A 21462-nucleotide genomic window follows, 5' to 3' on the forward strand; every position below is an offset into this window, starting at 1 on the left:
AATGGACGTTAATTTCGTAAAGGAGTGAGAGTTTTTCCATCTGGTTCTATAGTCATGAAACACTGGAATTTTGATTTTTTGAATGTGTCGCGCCTGGACACAACAATAAAGTTCAAATGGCCAGTCTTTTAAATGAAGATAGTTGTTATATCCTACACTATATACTTCAATTCAATCGACTTCTTACATATCTCTGGAAACTCAGAAAACATGAGTGGCTCCAAAGTTGTGAAACGCAGTGTAGTACAATTTAACCGAATACATCGCTGGTCCGATACGTTTTGTTGGGGTTCTCTCGGTTGTCTTATCGGGTTTCCCGCGAGTAGCTCCCTGCTGGACATCAGTAAATGTATTTGCGAGGGCCTGAGAGGGTGACCGGGAAGGCTCCTCTGGGGCCGGTCGAACCGGCGAAAATGCGTACGCGTGCGGTGAATAACGAAATATGTCGCCGGGATGATTGATACTAGAGAGGTTCTTTCGGTGACCTTCTCAGGTTTCTCAAAAATAACTCTTCGTGGTCGCGATTGAAGTTTGATACAAGGTAGGCGTGATGATTAACGGAACATACCGCCAGAATGATCTTATTTAGAGGCGTTCCATTCTCTGGTTTCCCACAGTTAAATATCCGCAGACACGATTGAATTAACTACGTGTGATAAATACTAGAATATATAGCCGGCTCAATTAGTTTTACAGGTTTTCCTTCTCAGGCTACCTAAAGATATCCTCTGCCGCGTGTTGTAACACATGAGATCTTCGGATTTTAGTTCCTTCGAGTGATCGATAGTTCGCGTTTACATAATCATATCACTTACCTCAGTGAATCCTGATTCTTACCCTTTTCCCACTAACAACTATCCCTTCCATGATAATCGCTAGGGAACCACGCTATAGAGGCAACCCTTGTGGCTTTCGGGCGGCGATTATTATACTAACATTCCTTCCCTTCCCCTGGTGACTGTAATGACGTGGCCGGCGTCGTTATTGACTATTCAAAGTTCGAATCACCAAAACTTGCACAATGAGAATGATTTGCTAATCCCAACCGTCATTCAGTGTGTTCTTTGTGCAATTTAGCTGGTTCAATTTACCTGAGAGCAACTACGAAGGGTACAGTCTACTCAAGTTCAAGCCAACAATGAAAAGCTTTTGTTTGCAGTCGAAATACTTTAATTTGTTTGTTTTCTATAATTCAAATTACGCATCATCATCGCTTTCCAAGTGTCCACATAGTACAGAGTCACGCAACCGATTTGCACAAAAAAAAATTGTATAAAAAAATGTCTCACAATTATATATCATTTCACAGGAAATTTATCCAGTTTTTTTTTTACGTAGAACTACGTCTTTCATTGAGGGTGCCAAATCAGAAAACGGGTCACGTTTTCACGAAATAAAGTTATCGTTAATAACTATTTAACGTTAATAACTACGATACTTTCAGTATAGTTCTATACTCGAAGCTATGAATATCGCTTGTTGTCTTTGTTTTGCGTCATCATAAGTCTTCGTTTCGGATTGAGCTGTGGACGCGACCAAATAACTCACTTGCTGATGTTTCTGGCATTGCAATCATTGCATCCAACTGACGCCATTGCTAAAGCTCTGAGCTACACAATTGTGTGGGTAAACATCAAGCAGGCTATCGACAGCTCACCAAGAAAATAAATGTACTGAAATTTTGTCAGTGATTTGGTTTCGCATAACGGTAGGAAAACATTCTTCACAAAGGATGACAGCTAAGCTAATCTAGACTGGAAATAATTTGCCAGTTCCTCTGGGAATTTAAAATTACATTCATATGAAAGAGTTTATTTGAATGTTTTCTATCCATGTAACACTGTGACCAAATACATTAGGTTTTGTGATTTTTCAATCAATCGCAATCAACAGGATAGCTTCTGAAGATTATTCTTCCCCATCAGTAGGATATTTCCGTATCCAATATTGGATGCATAAAACCTTGTGCCTCCAACGTAACGCTCTCGTTTTCGAAGTTCTCCAAATATTCATTCATTCAGAATGAATTCAGATTCAACTTCATACAAATGATCTCTAAATCAACGATAGTCCTACGTCACCCTTGCGGTTATACCATAGATATAACCCCTCTTCCTGTTTTTTATGCTATTATTGATGATTGTTTGGTGTTGGTTATGCAGTCGTTATGATAAATATAAACAAGAAAAGGAGATAGCTAGAAGGAAATATTTACGCTAGGGTATTGGTAATGAATCTCTGTTCAGGCAAATATTCAGCCTTTTTCCAAACATTTAAATTTCTTTGTTTTCTATCATCAATGCATTAAACTGACGCTATGGTGATGCAAGAGTTAAGGTTGTGCACCAAAAAATTATTTGGGAAATACCAAGTTATTCAATAAGTTATATTAAGTTATTAATTTATTTGGGCTCGCAAAACTACTTTCAACTAGGATTGCATTTGCGCTAATCTTGATCATAATGAAGCAATGCAGCTCTTTTTGAGGTTGTTGAGATTAACAGATAGAGTTTATTTCGTTTATTTAGTCACCAAGAATGTGAATGTCGTTCTGAAATGTTGTATGTGATTTGGTTTCGCTTGCCAGTAGCAAAACTTTCTCCACTAAGGATGACAGCTGCGCTTATGTCGAGCATCTATTGTTCGTAGAGCACAAGAATGAATCATCAAACAATTATCGTCAAATGATTCTACAATAAAAAATACAATTCAGGGCGACCAAACTGGTAGAATGGTTATTTCAAAATTTCGTAGTATTATAGAATAATATCCGCAGTTATAAACAAGCGACTTGAATTAAACTACAGCGTAGTTCTACGTCTACAATGCGGTCGTGTCTTGAACACAACCTCCTATAATTTTTGTTTAAAACATGAATAGTGAATATAGTAAATAAAATTAACAATTTGACGATTAAAATGGGTATGTTTTCTTTCGATTGCAATAACCATTCGCTTTCCTCCCCGACGCAACAAGCAATTTTTTTTGTCTAAATTCGGGCGTTAGCTCGCAACGTGAGTTGATGCTTATTGTGCGATTCACATAGAACGTTACGGAGAAAAACGTCTACGTTCCGTCAACGTCTCCACCAATTCACACATGCAGTCAATGCTTCCACCAGCACCGTTACGTCAAATGTCAAACGAATGATTTATGTAATGTTATTCATGGTGTCGCCACCTACAACAATTTTAAATTGCAATGCCCTCTTTCAAATCAGCATGCCTAGAATCAGTTCTAAATTTTGAAAAATTCAATGAAAATCATTGAATTCAATCATATAACTTCTTAAAGCCCGTAGTCCGACCCTTATTCAACAATAATAATAAATAGAATATTTCTCTCAGCTAGTTGCGAATGATTTTCACTACGAAATTTGGAGCTAAGAGATATGTTGGCATAAAAAGTACAGTAAGTTACTTATCATGCGATATGCTGAGGCACCATTCAGTGTCGCATTGGAGTCGATTTTGACCAGTAATTGGACATTCGCGACTGGTGGCGACTTTCAATGTGGGGCCATAATTTGGTCTCCGAACTCAATGTTTACAAAAATGTCCAATAAGAGGTAAAAATTAAACGTATTGCATCACAGATCTGTTCAATTAGCTTAATGTCGAATTAGATATAAATTACTGTACAACCAAATCAAAACAAAAGCCGAGACACAAAGCCCAGACAAAAACCAAACGAGCCGTCCGTCTCCGTCAATTATTCTTTTCTACAAATCCTGCCGGTCGTTTTCGTTGAACGTATGCTGACGGGTCGTTACGTTGCCGGTGTATGTGAATGTTTCCATAAGAATTGCATGGTAGAATAACTGACGTAACGTGACGTGACGGAACGTGGACGTGACGTGGATGTTGTATGTGAATCGCACTTATAACGATTTTTTTCACAATTCATGTTTTTATCGTGTAGGTCTTGCTACTAACAATTTATGTAATTGTAGTTCATCATGTCATAATATCGAGCATGTTGTTTGATTATGTAAAAAATGCAATTAATGAATTAACCTAGTGTTAATAGGGACCTCGTCGACCCCCAACATAAATTTTCGTTTATGTCGACCCCTGGAAAACCTAAATCGACACCAGGAGGTCACCACTTTGAGAAACTCTGTAAAGAATGATCAACCGATTCTGTAGAATGGTCCATGTAGAGTTTCAGAGAAGTTCTGTAACGATTTGATGCCACAAAAAATGAAAAAAATGTGGAAAACCTGAGAGTGTAGGTTTTACTCTGATCTCCCCTGAATTGGAGAATCTCTGACAATAGTGTATTGAACTTGAGGGAGAATATCGTTGTAAACCAAAGCTTTACAGCTGCGTTCATTCCGCTCCGTGAACTTCTCAACCAGCAGTATATGTGTGATGATCCTATAGTTTTACGGAAAATAATCACGTGTCTTGTAACTCGTAAATATCGATGTTATGAACGACTCTCCGATCCACAGTGTCAAAAGACAACGGTAGTAATGACTACAGATAATTAATTTCCACCATCGACCCAAGACCTGTGGCCCTCACCTGGAACAATTAATTCGATTTGTATCGATATTTGTGTTGCTAATGACTGACGTGCAGCGAGTAAATAACAAAAGCGACAGTGAAATGATTTCGATTAGCTGCTTTCTTTTACCCTTAGTTTCGGAGGTGATGAATACGAAATTTGTTGGAACTTTTCATAGGAAGCGAACAAGAACTTTAACCAGCAAGAAAAAACACCTCTTTATTTTCTTTTACAAACTACATCTACACATTAACGCTATTTATGATTTCTATGAGTTCCGGATTTTCCAGCATCGTCATGTGAGTACCACTCACCGTTCTAATCGATACGAGCCCCGTCGTGTGACCCGACAGCCCATAGTCTTCCCCAATGTTCGAAGTGGATGCTTCCGATGCTCTTGCCAGGACAATCGGCAAATTTAATTTTGCCCCGTTCGCAGCGTCTGGCCGACAAACGAGTTTGCAGCGGTTGAACAGCGCTCTGGAAATTCTTCGGGTGTAATCTGGCGTGTAATCCGCCTTATCTTTCCCCACCTCGATAAGTTTCTCGATTTGAGCTTCGTACGTTGGGACCTCCATGATGGAGTACACTTTCTCTGGCGGTTGATTTGGTAGCACAAGTGAGATGATACCCGCCATTAGGAATTTCTCGATCAGTGCGTCTGGAGGGTTTTCCCCTAAATATTCCAATGAAAGCTGATAAAGGAGTGCCGGGGAACCATCGATTAACAATAGTTTTCCCGAGATATTTCTGCTCTGTAGTCTTCTCGCAAGTTCCAGCGCAATATACGATCCGAAGGAGTAAGCCACAATCGAATAATCGTTGAAGTCTTGGAACACTTTATCGCAAAGCTCCTCCATTATCAGGTCAACCATCTCGGGTATACTGTGATGATCTGCAGCTACCAATGTTTGTAAAATGAAAACGGGAGCATTTATCCCGCTTGCAATGGTGTGCCACACTTTTCCTGCCACTCCTTCCAAACCCGGGATAATCAAAATGGGTCGACCATCTTCCGCTAGTGAAGGTAGTCGCAAAACCACCTCATCGCAAAACTTTTCATCTCCCAAATTCCTAAGTAACATTTCGAATCCAATGACGACTTTCTCTGGTTCATGACCATCCTTAGCTTCGTCACGGATCTTTTTCTCGTCCGCCAATTTTTGTAGTTTCAAGAATGTTAAAGTCCGCAACTCTTGTGGAGATAATGACATGTCGAAGTCCCTCTCCAACACTTGCTTGATCTCTACTGCCATCAGTGAGTCCATGCCGATATCCGCCAGTGTACTATCCATGGAAATGGACTTCAAATCGCGAATACACATGATGTTCATTACTGCTTCGATGATGTTTCGACTGCCACTCCCAGCCCGCTTCTCAGCCACAACCATGGACGCCACGATCGGGTTATCGTTCAACAGCAGATTATCCAGCACCTGCAGACAAGACGAAATTCGCTGCTGCAGCGTACCTCCAATCTCCATGTCCACCTTATCCTCGGCCAAATCCGCAACGATACCGACCTCACCCACGGCACCCCATTGGATGGCCTTACCGGGCAATCCATCCGCCACTCGCTTCTCGATGATCCGCTCCATGACGGAATTCGCCATACCGTAGTTGCTCTGGCCGGCGTTGCCTCGCCCACAGGACACACTCGAAAACACCACGAAGTACCGTAGGTTCGGACACAGCTGTCGGCTCACATCATCCAAATACGTCGTAGCATTCGCCTTCGGCGCAAAACATTCGGTGAACGTTTGTACCGTTTGGTTTTCAAGAATGCAATCGCGCAGTTGGACCGCCAGATTGAAGATGGCAACCACCAGACCGAGTTCGGCGGCCTGCTGAATGAGTTGTTTGCAGCCGTCGGGCGTTGTTATGTCCGCTGTGGTCACAACCGTTCGAACGCCATAGCTGTTCCATAGTCTGGAAAAGATCGTAAGGTTGGTCATTGCAAAGAATGCGCGGTAGACGTTAAGGTGGGTCTTACTTGATCCTGAATTCTTGGTAAGGTTTCGTGATACCTCGGCTGGAGCTGAGTACCAGTTTCCGGCAGCCTCGCAGTACCAACCAGTCTGCCAGCTCCAGTCCGAACCCTCCAAGACCACCTATGATGATGTAGGTGTGGTTCGGGTTGCAATAAACCCTCGGAAGATGGGCAATCGGTACGGTCTGCATGTCCCCTTCCTGCTCGCGAATACGAAGCAGAATTTTTCCCATGTGCTTGCCGCTGGCAAGGAAACGGAACGCCTTCTCGATCTCTACCGCCGGATACACCGTTGTGTTCAACGGTCGGATAAAACCTTTGTTAATGTCTGTCGTCAGCAGGGCATGGAGACGCTGGAAGAGTAGCACGATTGCACAATCAAATAGAGTTCAAGTCTGGTTGTATGAAATTTACCTGTTTTTCTGAGAATTCCCCTTTGAACATGGCGTCCAACATCACGGCGGTGAAGGTTAACCCTTTCTGGAACAGCTGCATCGCAATCTGCGAATTTTTAGCCATGTCATATTTGCCTATCTCCAGGAAGTGTCCGTTCCTTCCCAGGCACCTTATAGAGGCCTGAAGTTTCTCCTCGGCTAGCGAGTTCAGCACATAGTCCACGCCTCGCCCTCCCGTTCTCAGCTTGATCATATGCTCAAACGAGATATCCCTCGAGTTGCCAATATTCTCCCTCTTGAGCTGAGGATATCTTTCCATGATGAAGTCCCTCTTTTCGGCAGTGCTGACGGTGGTGAAAACCTCCAACCCGTACGTGAGACACACCTGGATTGCAGCCAAACCAACTCCTCCACTGCCGGCGTGGATCAAGATCGACTTCCCCTTCTTTATGTGAGCACAAACGAAGAACGCCATGTACACCGTACCGTAGACTACCGGAACTGTGGCGGCATCTTCCAGACTCCAACTGTCGGGGATGGTCCACGTTAGCTGCGGATCGCACTCAACCAAAGTTGCCATCGATCCCGATGATAGCACACCCATCACACGTCGACCATTAACGGAGACACCCGAGTATTCGTTTCCAAGAAGACACTCCTCCTCCAGTCGATCAACGTATAGCACATCCGAGGAGATTCTACCGGTCGCAACCATTACGTCTCGGAAGTTCAAAGCACTGTAGACAACCCGAATTAGTTCGCCTTTAGGTGGGGCAACATTCATGGAACCGTTGACCCAGGTCAACGTTGACAAATCACCCTTGGTCAAACAGTTTGCATAGCAATGGTTGCTGATGGCCTCAACCTTAGGCTTATTCTGCAGTAACAAGTGACGATAGCTTCCCCAGGTTCCGTCCCGATAGACGTTGATGGCCATATTCAAACCGATCTGCTGCTTGTAGAAGGGATCATCTAGGGAAAACGCGGGGGCATTTGGGTCATCCACAAAGAAACACTGAACACCGTTCGTTTTGGGCTCCCTAATGATGCAATTCACCAGCCCGATGATACCGGACGTCGGATCATCCTGGGTGTACAGCAGAACCGACTTTGTTTTGATTGTGGCCTTCAGCTCCTGTAACCAATCGAAGTTGGTGTCATCCGAGCGGACTCGAATCACCGCCGGGGGTTCCCTGACTGGTTCGACTTGCAGCAGCCAGAGGGTTTGATTGTTTTCCACAGGAAAACTGGCGATCTGATTCAACTTGGAAGGAACATGGAACGGTTGATCGCGATCGCTTCGGATGACCAGGTGCCCGGTGAGGGTCAGGCTGGTTAAGGCATCCCGTAGAAAGGCGGCATCGCTCAGGTTATTGTTGCACACTAGAAACTGTAGGTTTGATTGTTCGTACAGTTTCTCGTCTTTGATTGTTACGTTCGGGATGTCCAATTCTTTAGCGCTTAGCAGCGTTAGCGTTGGATTAATCAGAGGGAGATCAGCAGCGGCTTCACCGAAGAATGGCAGCAGCACGGTAGTGTCCTCTTCATAGATCTCGACACAATTCAGTTTATTAGTTGGATTGTTCTCCAGCGCGATTTGAACACACATTCGTACAGTTTCCAGCATGGACATTTCCGTGGTTGGATGATACGGAATGAACTGGTAGGTCTCCAGCACAGGCACACCCGGAGGATTGCGCCTGCCAATGATGTTAACTCGAACGCCAGTGATGCGTACGGCTCCACACGTGGAGGAATTGGTTATGGCGCAGTTTTTAACCTCAAAGAAGTCTCGTTCTTCCGCATCCCGAGACATTAGGGAAAGATGTTGCTGTGGGTAAATCGTCAAGCTCTCGATGGCAGTCGGGACCATCAGAGATCGCGAATCGACTGCGATGATACCGATCTGGAGTACTGAATCCAAGAAGGGCACCCAATTCCCCTTCCACTCGATCTTCGCCGAAGATCCATCGTTGGCAGCTTCAAGTACCGATTTGAACAACCCGTTGTAATGATAGCCCCGAAGTCGTAGTTCTTTGTAGAAATCTTTGGTTAGCAGTGTGGTTTGCGATTCCCTCTTCTCGCAGGGTGGAAAACCGGTGAAAGAATCTTCAAGCTGCCGGGCATAACCGACCACCAAGGGCGTTGTACCGTCCATGATCTACGAACACATGAATAATTGTGGTCAATGGTCCACACTAAACATGTTGTACCAATACATACCTCGAACCTTCCAGACACCTTTTGCAACATAACGGTCAGTGAGATCGGCTGAGCTCTCGTCAACGAGGCTGCCTGTATGAACTGAACTTCGCTAAACTCTATCGGACAACTAACTAAATTCAGGCGACCCGAGTTAGCCATCAGATCCCAAACTAACCATAAATATCCAGTTGCCGGATACAGAATCCTTCCGTCAATACAGTGCCCCGTGATATACTGAAACTCCTTATCAGATAAAGAAATTTTGTACTTTTGAACCGTTGAACTTCTGGCAGAACAAAACTCGAACCGTGCAACCATACACGACTCCCGGTGGTCCCACTTTATCAACGGAGATATCATACTGGTACCTTGCGAAACGGGAAACTCCACTGGAGGATACAGATTGAGTAGATTCAAGTCATGCTGGGATAGGTACAACCTGAAAGAGTTCATGGATTAGTTGACGCCATCGACACGAGGTTTGCAAACACTCACTGCCCCAGTGTGGACAAAACATTCATGACGGAATTCTCCGGTTGCTGATCGCCGGTCAGACACCTGATGGTCCGATTCAGACGCTTCACAACCAATTCCATCGACTGCTGTTCGGTGAGCGCCACCAGCAATCGACAATTGCTGGGAATTCGCTCCAGCAGATGAACGATGGAGGTTGATTCGTGTACAGCTGCGGACGTGAACAGAGATGAGGATTTCGCGCTATACCATCGCGAGGAGGTCCGTGCTTGGTTCGGAACAATGTTCCGAACGATGTGTTCCAGCTGTTCCGCCAACTCTTCGACAAACTCTTTGTCGCAGCGTAAGCTCACGAAAGGCAGATGCTCTGCGATGGAACCGCGTGACTTCAGCTGGTCGACAACGGTACGGGTTGAACTCAGAGGTCCCCCGACGATGCCATAGCGCGATGCTAAGGTTTTCTCGTGAGCAAATCCATCGAAGGATAAGGGTGGCGCCGGACGTTTGGCGCCCAGCTCGAGAAATGCGTTGTGCGATAGTTTGACGTTATATTCGGCGAATATTTTTCCGTGTGCATAGGCAAGTTTGACCGTTTCATCCAGCGTTAGACACTGGTCAAGGTATGCACACGTGAACTGGCCTATAGAGTGACCCCCGAAGGCACTTATGGTTACCCCAATTGCATTCAACAGATCAACATAGGCCAACTGTAGTACTGTTGATCCAATAATCAGTTTCAAAATATCCGTTTGGGCGTCTTCGACCTGGTAGAAGTTATAGCCGATGTTATTCAACACCGAGCAGCACTTGGCCACCGTTAGACGAACTTGTGGGAACTGATAGAGTGAATCTAGGTCCTCTTTCCAGCGTAAATTAATACCTGGGAAAACCACTACTAGTGGCGCGATATCAAGAGCAATACGCTCAATTTTAGAAAGTTCCACAATGGGTTTCTCCGTTCCCTGCTTGCTGAAGATCGCAAATCCGCGATAGCGATGAGCTGGAGTTCGATGTCTCTGAACATTGTACATCAGTGAGATAAACTCGCCATCCAGAGCCCGCTGTGCGATATCCTCGAACATAACTTCAACCGATCGCTGAGTTCGGCCTGACCATATCACCAAACGAGGGATATCATCTTGTGGAACCCCGCACTCCACTTTCTGTTTCATATGACGACGCAACAGGGTGTGTCCGTTGGCTCCGCCGAAACCGAACGAGTTTACCCCAACAAGGGTTCCCTCGAGAGGTTGAGGATCACTCACAACTTGCAAGCGCCCGGCAACCAATGCCGGTACGTCCGTCCGAACAGTTGTGAAATTAATATTGGGTGGGATTATACCGCTCTCGAGTGCAAACACACATTTCACGATCGAAGCCAACCCGGCAGCTGCTTCCCCATGTCCCATGTTTGATTTGACCGAACCTATCGGCAGAGGACGATCACGGTTGGTACAGAAGATCTTGTCTATTGCATCGCACTCTTCCGGGTCTCCCACGATCGTCCCAGTACTGTGAGCTTCCATGAAAGAGATCGTCGACGGATCCACCGAGATTTCGCCGTACGCCTCCTTCAACATTTTACCCTGCAGCTTACCGGAAGGGTAAGCGATACCTTCAGGCTTAAACCCATCGCAATTGGTTTTACTGGTGAGTATATGAGTGTAGATTCGATTTGCGTCCCTTGCCTTTTGTAGAAACACGGCGCAAACGGCCTCACTCCGAGTGTATCCACAAGCGTTAGCATCGAAGGGCTTAGCATAGCCATCTTTAGCTAAGACACCAAGCAAAGCAAATTGGTACGTAATGTAGGGCTGCAAACAAAGGTTTACTCCCGCCACGATCGCTGCGTCACACTCTCCACTCAAAATACATCTGCGAGCAAGGTTGAAGGCATACATAGAACTACTGCAAGCCGTGTCTACGACCATAGAGGGACCGGTGAAATCAAACGTGTGGGAGATCCTGTTTGACAGTTGCGATCGTGCACATCTGTAAAAGATCCATAAATCAATTCTTCGAAAAACCATCAACATTTCAATATTTTACCCCAACATCCCGTACCCCTTCACCGGACAAACCCGCATCAGCATCGTCGCCTCGGTTTCGGAGAAACATATCGCCGAGAAAACTCCCGTGCGCGAACCACGCAGCGTCTCCGGATTCACGCCCGCATCCAGGATCGCCTCGTACGTATGCTCCATCAGCATCCGCAGCTGGGGATCCATCGCGTTGCTCAAATTACGACTGAGTCCAAAAAATTCCCGATCGAACCTGTCCAGATTGTTAATCTTTCCCGAACGTCGCGGAACCTCGGGCATTGTGTGCGGCCAGCGGGACTCTTCGTCGTCCACGCAGTCGTGCTTGTTGAACAGATAGTCCGCATACTCACGCATGTTGTCTGTCCGCGGGAAGCGGCCAGACATACCCGCGATCACCACGCACTCATCCAGATCGACCGAACCAAAATCAGAACTACCATCGCAAACCATCGCGTCCAAAGAGAAAAAAAATACAATTCACCTTGCGCAAGCAATTAGGAGCCAAAATGGGAACTGATAGGCTGTTTTGAAAAGCGCACTGTTTTATATCGCGGATTGTTATAGACCGCGCGCGTCCGGCACCCCCAATTTGCATTGAATGGGTAATAGCAGAACACCGATACGCTGCTCCACAATCGGAGGATAGTGGCGCCGAAAATCACTGTAAATTGCAGGTAGGGTGGCAGGCTTTCCTGCCAAGGTCCCGCCGAAAATAACACTTGCAAGAATTAGGCAAGGTTAGGATTTGCATGTTGAAATATATTTTTGTTCAGCCAGAATTGAAATGGGAAATGCGTTAAAGCTTGCGTCAAACAGAGGGCTGCAAGAAAGCAGCAATGGACAGCAGCAGCGAAAGTGATGACCGTATGCGCATATGATTACACCACACCGTCAAATCACCAATGCTAATTTAGTGCATAGAACAATAACAACCCCAACAGAATCTGGGGAAGTTGACCATTCTGTATGCTATTACCTGGTACACACTGAAATATTTTGCTAGGCGATCATTTCCGAGAAAAGTTGGCGCGTGGCACTTGTTTTTCTTCTCTGGACTGTGTATGCTTAACAATACGATCAGGTTCCCACCTGATCCCCACCGCAGACCCACATTATCATAATTGAACTACCGCAACGACGAATGTGCTCGTATATAAAATTATGATTTATATATTATGATGATCATTAAATTATGATCGTATATAAAATTATGAATACTTCGCCATCCGGCATATGTCATATACAAATAGCGAAGAGGGTGGGGGTGAACAAGACACTTCGACCCGGGTGCTAAAGCTCCACTCGACGCCACTGACACACATTTTGTTATTGACACAAGCAGCATTTAAGATCTTATAACATATAATTCGGAATCACTGCTCATTTTAGAAGCGCCTCTCGTGGACGGTTCTGTAATTTTTGGACATCGGTTTGTGTTGTTGAAAGTTCAAGGTGAAGAAAATGTAAAAAACAAAATACTTCCATAATTGAAATAAATAATATCAAATGATAATGGAACGATTAATTCGAGAAAAAGTAGTCGTTCGCTAACTGGGCGTACTTTAACTGGACTGCTCTTAAACTAGGCCCAGTTAGCTGTTTTCAGTAATATATCGAATTTGAAGTTTTGCTGCCAAAAAATCTGAGATTGACATCATTTTCGCATGACAAAAACACTTCATTAAATAGCATGAAATTTTTGTGGAAACCTTTCTTACGATGTTTAACAATGGACAATTAATTGAACTTTCCCTCAGTTTCATTTGACGTTTGACATGTCTGCCCAGTTAGCGAGTGGAATTCGAGCTGCCTTTTCAGCCCAGTTAGCGTACAAGTACTGTAGCTATAATTGATATTTTTTTCTATATTTTCATGCAATCGAAACAGAATTGAATTGGACACGAGGCTTAACAAGGACACCAAACTTATGATTTCCGAATTAAAACAATCAACATTTTCGTATGCAGACATTGGGTATCATACACAGTGTCTCAACTGGGTTTCGATGGAGATTATCTCAAAATTTTGATTATCTCAAAATCTGATTATCTCAAAATTTTGATTATCTCAAAATTTTGAAGAATTTGCTGGCCAGAGTCCGTCGAATTCGACGAATTGGACTATTTTAAAAATGCACCTAGTCACAAATCACTGAAATCACATTAATTGTTAACTCGATATCGCGTCTAGTTCCTAAATCGTCTGCCGTATTCACATGATTTCACACCTTGTGGTTTTTCTCTTTTCCCACAAAGTTTGAAGTTTTGTGTCGAGGACGAGGATAGAGGATCATAAAAAGGGCAATAACTCGGTAAAAAATGGGATTTTAGAAATGTCCTTTCTAGGGTATATTCTTTTTTTTTTCCAAAATATATTTTTTATTAAGGCACATGTGGCGTTAGTCTGACGGGGCCGGGAGTCCAATATTTTGACAATTTTTGTCTTACAACTATGTTAGTAATATGTAACCGATTACTCGCGGTTGGCTCGAGGTTAGTATTACAAGTGTTCTCATAATTGGTATGTTGCAGTTTTCGATGCTCTATACGTGTGCCCGACACGGGCTACTTCCTATTGGGATGCAGCTGACCATTAATCAGCAACGCTCCCTAGTCTGTACCCCATATCTAGCGTAGTGCGTATTTCTCGACTCGAGGAATCCAGGATAGAATGGTCACTAGCCGGCGCAATCATCAGTTCGTGTAGAGTTGTCATGAGCGGTACAACCTTTGGCTCTTGTTGAATGATCAGTGGACTGCACAACCTTCGGCCCGTGCATCTGTAAAGAGTGTGTGTATGTATTGCCGCGACTAAGTAAAAGTTTATCGATCGGATAGGAGGGATATGAAACGGGGACACAACGAAGGAAACATCATTAAACGTTGACATCGGCGTTTCTGAGGAACAGGTATAGATGAAGCAGATGATCAGGATCCCGGCTACCTAAGATATCCCGGACGGGGATATCCGATTGTCTGCCTTGTGCTCTCAGTGCTCTAGAGAGCTGAGAGCGAGCAGCATGGAACCGGATACACGACCAGACAACATGCTCGATGTCGTGGTAGCCATCGCCACAATCACAAAGATTGTTTGCTGCGAGCCCAATGCGATAGAGATGCGCGTTTAGGTTGTAGTGATTGGACATAAGCCGAGATATCACGCGAATGAAATCACGACCTACATTCAATTCCTTGAACCATGCACTCGTCGAGACCTTAGGGATAATCGTGTGTAACCAACGACCGAACTCATCTTCACTCCACATGCGCTGCCAACGAGTGTGTCCTGACGAGAAATGTGAAAAAATTCGTTATAAGCAATTTGCCTTTCAAAAAGTGTGCCTTCTGAAGCGCCCACCTTAGCTAGCGAGTCCGCTTTCTCATTCCCCGGAATCGAGCAATGAGAGGGAACCCATGCTAAGGTAATCTTGAATAATTTTTCGACCAAAACACTCAATAGATGTCTTATTCTTGTTAGGAAATAAGATGAGCGTTTATCAACTTTCATTGAGCGGATTGCCTCTATTGAGCTGAGACTGTCTGAAAAAATAAAATAATGGTCGATGGGCAGTGTTTCAATGATCCCTAGAGCATAGTATATCGCACCCATTTCTGCGACATACACGGAACAAGGATCTTTGAGTTTGAAAGAGGCACTGGAATTTTCATTGAAGATGCCGAAGCCAGTGGACCCGTTTATGTGTGAACCGTCAGTAAAGAACATTTTATCAGATCCAACTTTCCCATATTTTTCCGAAAATATCGACGGAATAACATTGGAGCGTAGGTGATCTGGTATTCCATGGATTTTTTGTCGCATGGACAGATCAAAAATGACAGAGGAATTGCAAAAGTATGGGAAGCAAACTTGGTTGGAGATGCCTGGTGAAGGGTGCACGTCGTGGATAAGGTACTCATGGTATAAAGACATAAAACTTGACTGAGGAGTCAGCTGGAGTAGATTTTCGAAGTTATCAATCACCAATGGATTCATGATCTTGCAACGGATGAGAAATCTGTAGGATAATTCTGTGAACCGAAGAGTAGATATTCTTGAATGTCTAAACATTATAAATGAGAAAAAAAAATTTTTGACGTAGGACTACGTGTTACATTAAGGGTGCCAAATCAGAAAACAGGTCACGTTTTTATGAAGTAAAGTTAACGTTAATAACTATTTTTGCTGCGAACGGATTTTAACGATTTGCATACCAATCGAATCGAATCGAAATTTTCTAAGATTTGTTTGATATGCTATACATTACAATCCCATAGTCTGTATATGCTTTAAATTGATGAAAATGGGAAACATTCCCATTTCCCCATACATTTGTTCTGTCCATTTGTGTGCTTTCCCGAATAGAGCTGCCAATAACGGGCAACTTATGCAGCCGCTAGAATAAAAACAGCGAAGGGGGATAGCGGAAAGAGAATATTTTTCATAAACGGTCATTCTCGCGATGTTTCATTTTTATCGCTGCAACTGTCTGCATCTGTTGGACGCTTGTTTGATGCTTGTTGAATGGTGATGCACGGAAGATGCTTTTCGTTATATATTCAGTGTAATGCGTGCATTGATATAAAGAAACAAATTGCGACACATGATCAATTAGTGCATTGTTCTTGCAAAGGCAAGAAAAAATCGTTGCCCCTCGGAATGATTCTACAAAACCACGCAATCCATTAAAACTTTTCAGGGTCTCCGGAACTTTTTACCAAAGAGTTAATTATGAAATTTAGACGTATTCGCAAATAATATCCGAAATTAAAAAAAAAAGATTGCGAAGTCCTACGTCCTAAGCGGTCGTGTCTCGAATACAAGCCCTCGAATGTTTTCAATTTTTTTAAATTATAACACAAGAACTGTCTCAGAATATGTTTCGAAATGATGAAATAGCAGTTTGCTTAACAATTTTAAAATTGAAAACAGTCGAATTATCGCAATTTTATTAAAAAATAATGCAAAAAACCGTTGAACATATGTGTGGAAAGGTTATATCGAGGCAGTGTCGTTCCCGTTTTCGATCCAAGGAACGAATGCATGGGATAGCTGAAAAGATCTCCGATTAGTTTATCTCATCACAATTTGTATAAAACACACTTACCTCCAGTACGAAGACGTCTTATTTGCAGATTATTGGTTAAAACAGTATCCCCAAAAGAATCCGGCGAAAAATGAAGCGAATAAACAAATATGTTTGGCGTATAGAGCGAGCTTTTGTATCCGAAAAAGATTAACCATTTCCGTCTCAACAAACTGGTGGTCGAAAAACGATGGAAAGTTATCCGGTATCGCAGGACGTGGTACTTCGACATTTTGCTGAAGTAAAGAAAAACTGTTTAGTATGAAATCGATAAAATATATGAAATTTTACATGCAGTGAAAATGCGGTACACTATCATTATTATCGTCGGCTCGTGTTGCGATTTTGTCACTTTTTATGATTGTTAGAACTTTTAAAATCAAGAAATATTGGAGCAACTTCAGAACTTCGAACAAATTGAGGATTTTTTATTACTAACTTCTTTGTGTGTGTAACACATGCGCTCTCCGTGTGTATACACGGGAAATATCCCTTACCTTCTATTCTACGTTCTCTGACGGTATATGGCAAAATGTATTCTTTGCTATAACATACCATGCCATACTGCTGCTGCAGAAAGCTTCGATTTACGCGGATACCAACATTTTCTTGGTGAAATGCATCGAATTGTCCTTCTTCTCTCTCCGTGAGCACTTTTCCCTGCGGCATTTTCCAAATTTATTGACTAAAACAACTAAAACAACGGAAGATGTAACTGGTCATATAAAAACAGTTGAAAAATACAAAAACATTCGTATACGCTCAGCGTTGAAAATCATGCAATGTTTGGTAGTAACCAATACCTACAAACTAGAATATAAATCGAAGCATTGTTTGTTTACAATGACACAAAGCAGCAAGATCATCACCAGGTCTTATAGAAGTTGGACAGAGTGTATTAAATTACTTGATGTGTGACGTATTGAATGATATGGGATTTGTCGTAAAAGATATCATTTGAACACACGTAATTGACAAATTCATTGAGAAAATCACTCTGCTTGTATTGTTGATTGCATAACTCAAGGCTGTGTTCATTCGGCGCTCTCATGTTTATGAATTTGATACACTTCGTACCAAGAGTGAATACGTGTTTGTTATGAACGCGGGCTGATGAAAATTAAATTCAAGTGCAGCGCCGCGTTTGTTTTCTGAAGTCTGACTGAGAAATTGCTAATGGTTGATTGAGCAAGGTGCGGTGTAAACAAAACAAGACAAAGACAAGATTAACCATAATTACAGTGACTCAAACTCGAAATCGTACACCACCATGCAGACCTCTCTATCAGGAAAAATAAAAAATCGACTTCTTTATGTTTTTTCAAAGATTTTATGGAATAATGAAATAAAATCCGTAAACAATGCTTAAAAAACTTCTTCAAAAAATTATTTTTGAAAACATATGATGTGTGCCTTTTTCTGCACACTTAAATTGTATTATTCCTAATTCTGCGCACCCATAGAATGTAAATTGATCTATCAAAAAAGTTATTTTTCTTATTTATCGGCAAACAAGTTTAACGTGTCATCCAGCCTGAGTAATTTTCATCCTCTGACCAACCATCGGGAACGCTAATTGCAATTTCCGCTGAGAGGTGGTGCCAATACACGAGCCGCACTAGCTGAAAACCCCACTGAGTAGCACTTCTTCTCGGAGTTCGCGTTTAAAGTATGGACGTATTTTTCGCCAGCAGGTGTCAAAACCACTTTCTTTGTTGGAACAAGTAATTTGGAGGATTGCTTGTCGGACGTAATCATCTACCTCTTGAAACCACTTCCGGATTTTACGCTCCCTAACACAAGATCGTTGCTTAGAAAACGCACTTCGAATTCCTCAAAATCGTAACACGAATACTCACAGACTGTGCGTGTCTCTGTAATATTGCTCTTGTGTATTTTTAGGCGTTATAGGTATTAATTCAAAGAAAAAGATATACCGTTAAGTCGCCGTGCATTTAAGCAAATTTTGTGTAATTTTAGTCTTTGGTGTAATAAAAAAATGCTAATCGCACTTTCAGATACCATACCATAGATACCATAGATAGCCTTCTCCTCGCATAAAAATTCTCAGAAAAATAAGACATTTAAGGATTCTGTTCAAAAATAAGTTGCTTTGAACATTTTTTCGGAACATCTTATTGTCGCCTATCACCGTTTTATGTCACCATTTACCGTACACCTAGGGCTCCATTCACCGTGCATTTAGAGTTTTTATCCTAGTTCCATTAGGAAAGATAAAATCATCGAATGAATTTTATGGTTTATGGTTTATATTTAGTCGTAGAATTTATTTGTGAAAAAAATTATGTATGTATTTGAAGGAGTATCAAATTCAATTCTGTTAAAACTAATCGTGGAATATTGTCTCAATGAGAAATACATCCAAACTTTGATGAGCCAGGAATTGCTTATGCACTCCCTGGAACCAATTCCTTAGTTGACGCTTTGTTACTGGCGGAGACTTGAGGATGTCTTTCGATGAACTTTTGATTTTTCCCCAAGGATCCAGGGTTGAAGTTGAATAGAGTTTTCAACTTCATAAGGCGCCCACATTGTCCCACACACCATTCCTAAATCTTCCGTTTACAGATTCTGAGCATGTTGCAAATCGTCTGTACCGGTATGTTGAATTCCCGGCTCGCGGATCTCATCGATACTCCACGTTGAACAGAATCGATTGCTTTTTCCAAATCATCTGTGGAGTAGTGCTTCTTTTGGAGTTTATATTGGCTCATTCTATAAAAAATTAGACAAATTGTCGTTTATGTATTGCAAAATTTCATTGCACAGTGAATGGAGAATTTTATTTTATGAAGGATCCATTCTCCGTGCATTTTTGTTTTGATGAAAAGTCAATGTAAACACAATTTTCTTCTATATTTGATACGCAGCCTCAAAAAACATATAAGCTACGATTGTACGGTAAAACAGGAGAAAACCCCATGCAACAAGTATTTTAAACTCTAAAATCTCAGAAACGTTTTTGCCACTTTTCTTCGTAGGGACGCGGATGGAGAGTTAATTGCTTCGGATGTAGACAAACAAAAACGTCAAAGCGAGACTTTAAAGGGATTTTTATCGCAACTATGCCCCATATCAAAGTTATTATACTATTTTTGGTAACATAAATGCAAAAGTGGGGTATTTTCCCACTATTTCGAAAAAATATTGGAACATATTTCGAAAATGCACGGTGAATGGAGATTTAACGGTAATTGAATTAAAAACATCACAAAATATTGTTTTCTTCAATTTCATTCATTTTTGTTCGGTGTTTTGAAATACTATTCTTGTCATCTCCATGGCCAGAACAAGCTACTGACGGGAATAAAGCATATTTTTCTTTCCCGGAGTCATTCTTGGTTCATCCTGCGCCGAATTAAAAACATTAACGAAACATTAAGAGCTTAAGCTGCGCATTGCAAAATCTTCCTTTTCTGAGAGTTTATTTATCTTAATCACTTCGAATCAGTCACATTCAGATACAAAACACTTAAAACTCACTAATTTCGGACAAATTCCAAATCTGCAAAACTTTTTACATTAAATTGGAGAGAAGAAAGAATTTGTTGCGTCTTAGTGTCGATGGAACAAAAATTTTGCATTCTCAGTGATGTTAGATTTCTTTTTCTTTCCTTTGACACCTACTGTGTACACCTAGCTGGCCTTCTGTTAAAGTTGTAAATAAAGACAAACAATTATTCTACAAAGAGCAGCTCGATGTAAATTTTCGTCTGCAGAAAATAAGGTGCTCATTTATCGAGTAATTTTTTGGAGTATTTTTCATTACGTGAGTGTTTTACCATGGGCCTGATTCTCGAGTACACTTCACGGTGGAAACGAAATAAACGGCACGCCATTGAACTACGTTTTACGAGTTAGTGAAGTGTCGAAGATAAAAATGAGTTTTCAGGCAGAATGAGCACTTTTCAAATAAAAAATCATTAATGAAAATTACCTTCTTCGTATCAAACTGGTATTCAATGTGAGTGGAAAACTTTGTTCTCTTCATGTGATATAATAATCTCATACAAAAATTTCATCTGAAGATCATTTGATATTATAATGATAAGTTTTAGTGGGAAACTTATTTCGTACCCAAATGTCGACACCGTACCATTGTCATCGTGGATACATTTAATTTCGTTTCCACCGTGAAGTGTATTCGAGAATCAGGACCCATACCTTTTCTTCCAGTTTATCGAATCAGTGGTGAAGTTTTCTCATTTTTACTCCAGAAATATTGATGTAAAAAAATTACTAATTAGGTTGGGTAAGACGGACACTCAACCGAAAGGAAAAAAAACATTTTGTTTTGAAAACAATTTGATTATACTACTACGTTTGCAAGAGCAACCAGATATCATAGATGAATCAGCAGAGCGGTTTTCAAAACGTGATCCGAATTTGTCATTCCGAATGCGGGAAGCGATTTCAGACATGAACAAATGAGAAAAAATACATCTTTCTCTCCCCAGGTGTCAATCTTTTCCGTAAAGTGTCCGTCTTTCCCAACTAATTATTGTTTTTTCAAAAATGGCACATTCATTTTGCAAAATTTCTGCCTCAAAAATAAATCTACATATTTAAAAATCTCGTGTCACGGTGTTTGTTACCGAACTCCTCCGAAACGGCTCGACCGATTTTGATGAAATTATGCACAAAAAACTTGGTAAGCTTGAGAATAGGTTGTAAACTATATACGATACCGCTAGGATACCGATTACTATATATTTGATACCAATTAGAGTGCTTCTATGC

The 21462-nt window shown here is 42.0% G+C and overlaps 1 protein-coding gene and 1 long non-coding RNA gene across 2 annotated transcripts; both read right to left on the minus strand.

The window, feature by feature from the left end:
- Positions 1 to 4705: 4705 nt before the first annotated feature.
- Positions 4706 to 14688, minus strand: LOC129777747 (fatty acid synthase-like). Its single transcript, XM_055784210.1, has 6 exons — positions 11626 to 14688; positions 9598 to 11568; positions 9121 to 9541; positions 6917 to 9058; positions 6506 to 6855; positions 4706 to 6441 (listed from the first exon to the last, which is right to left on the minus strand). The coding sequence occupies exons 1-6, from the start codon at positions 12066 to 12068 to the stop codon at positions 4755 to 4757; spliced, it is 7014 nt and encodes a 2337-aa protein (XP_055640185.1). The 5' UTR covers positions 12069 to 14688; the 3' UTR covers positions 4706 to 4754.
- A 1697-nt stretch (positions 14689 to 16385) lies between these two features.
- Positions 16386 to 17175, minus strand: LOC129778286 (uncharacterized). Its single transcript, XR_008743413.1, has 3 exons — positions 16993 to 17175; positions 16723 to 16937; positions 16386 to 16667 (listed from the first exon to the last, which is right to left on the minus strand). It is a non-coding gene; the product is annotated as an uncharacterized LOC129778286 (long non-coding RNA).
- Positions 17176 to 21462: the final 4287 nt, after the last annotated feature.

This window comes from Toxorhynchites rutilus, chromosome 3, assembly GCF_029784135.1.
Source record: "Toxorhynchites rutilus septentrionalis strain SRP chromosome 3, ASM2978413v1, whole genome shotgun sequence".
Lineage (NCBI taxonomy): Eukaryota > Metazoa > Arthropoda > Insecta > Diptera > Culicidae > Toxorhynchites > Toxorhynchites rutilus.

Coding starts and splice junctions, on each gene's coding strand:
- LOC129777747 (XM_055784210.1), bottom strand. CDS start 12,068: ATGGTTTGCGATGGTAGTTCTGATTTTGGTTCGGTCGATCTGGATGAG. Junction 6,856..6,916: donor GGGAATTCTCAGAAAAACAG/GTAAATTTCATA, acceptor CTACTCTTCCAG/CGTCTCCATGCCCTGCTGAC. Junction 6,442..6,505: donor TACCAAGAATTCAGGATCAA/GTAAGACCCACC, acceptor GATCTTTTCCAG/ACTATGGAACAGCTATGGCG.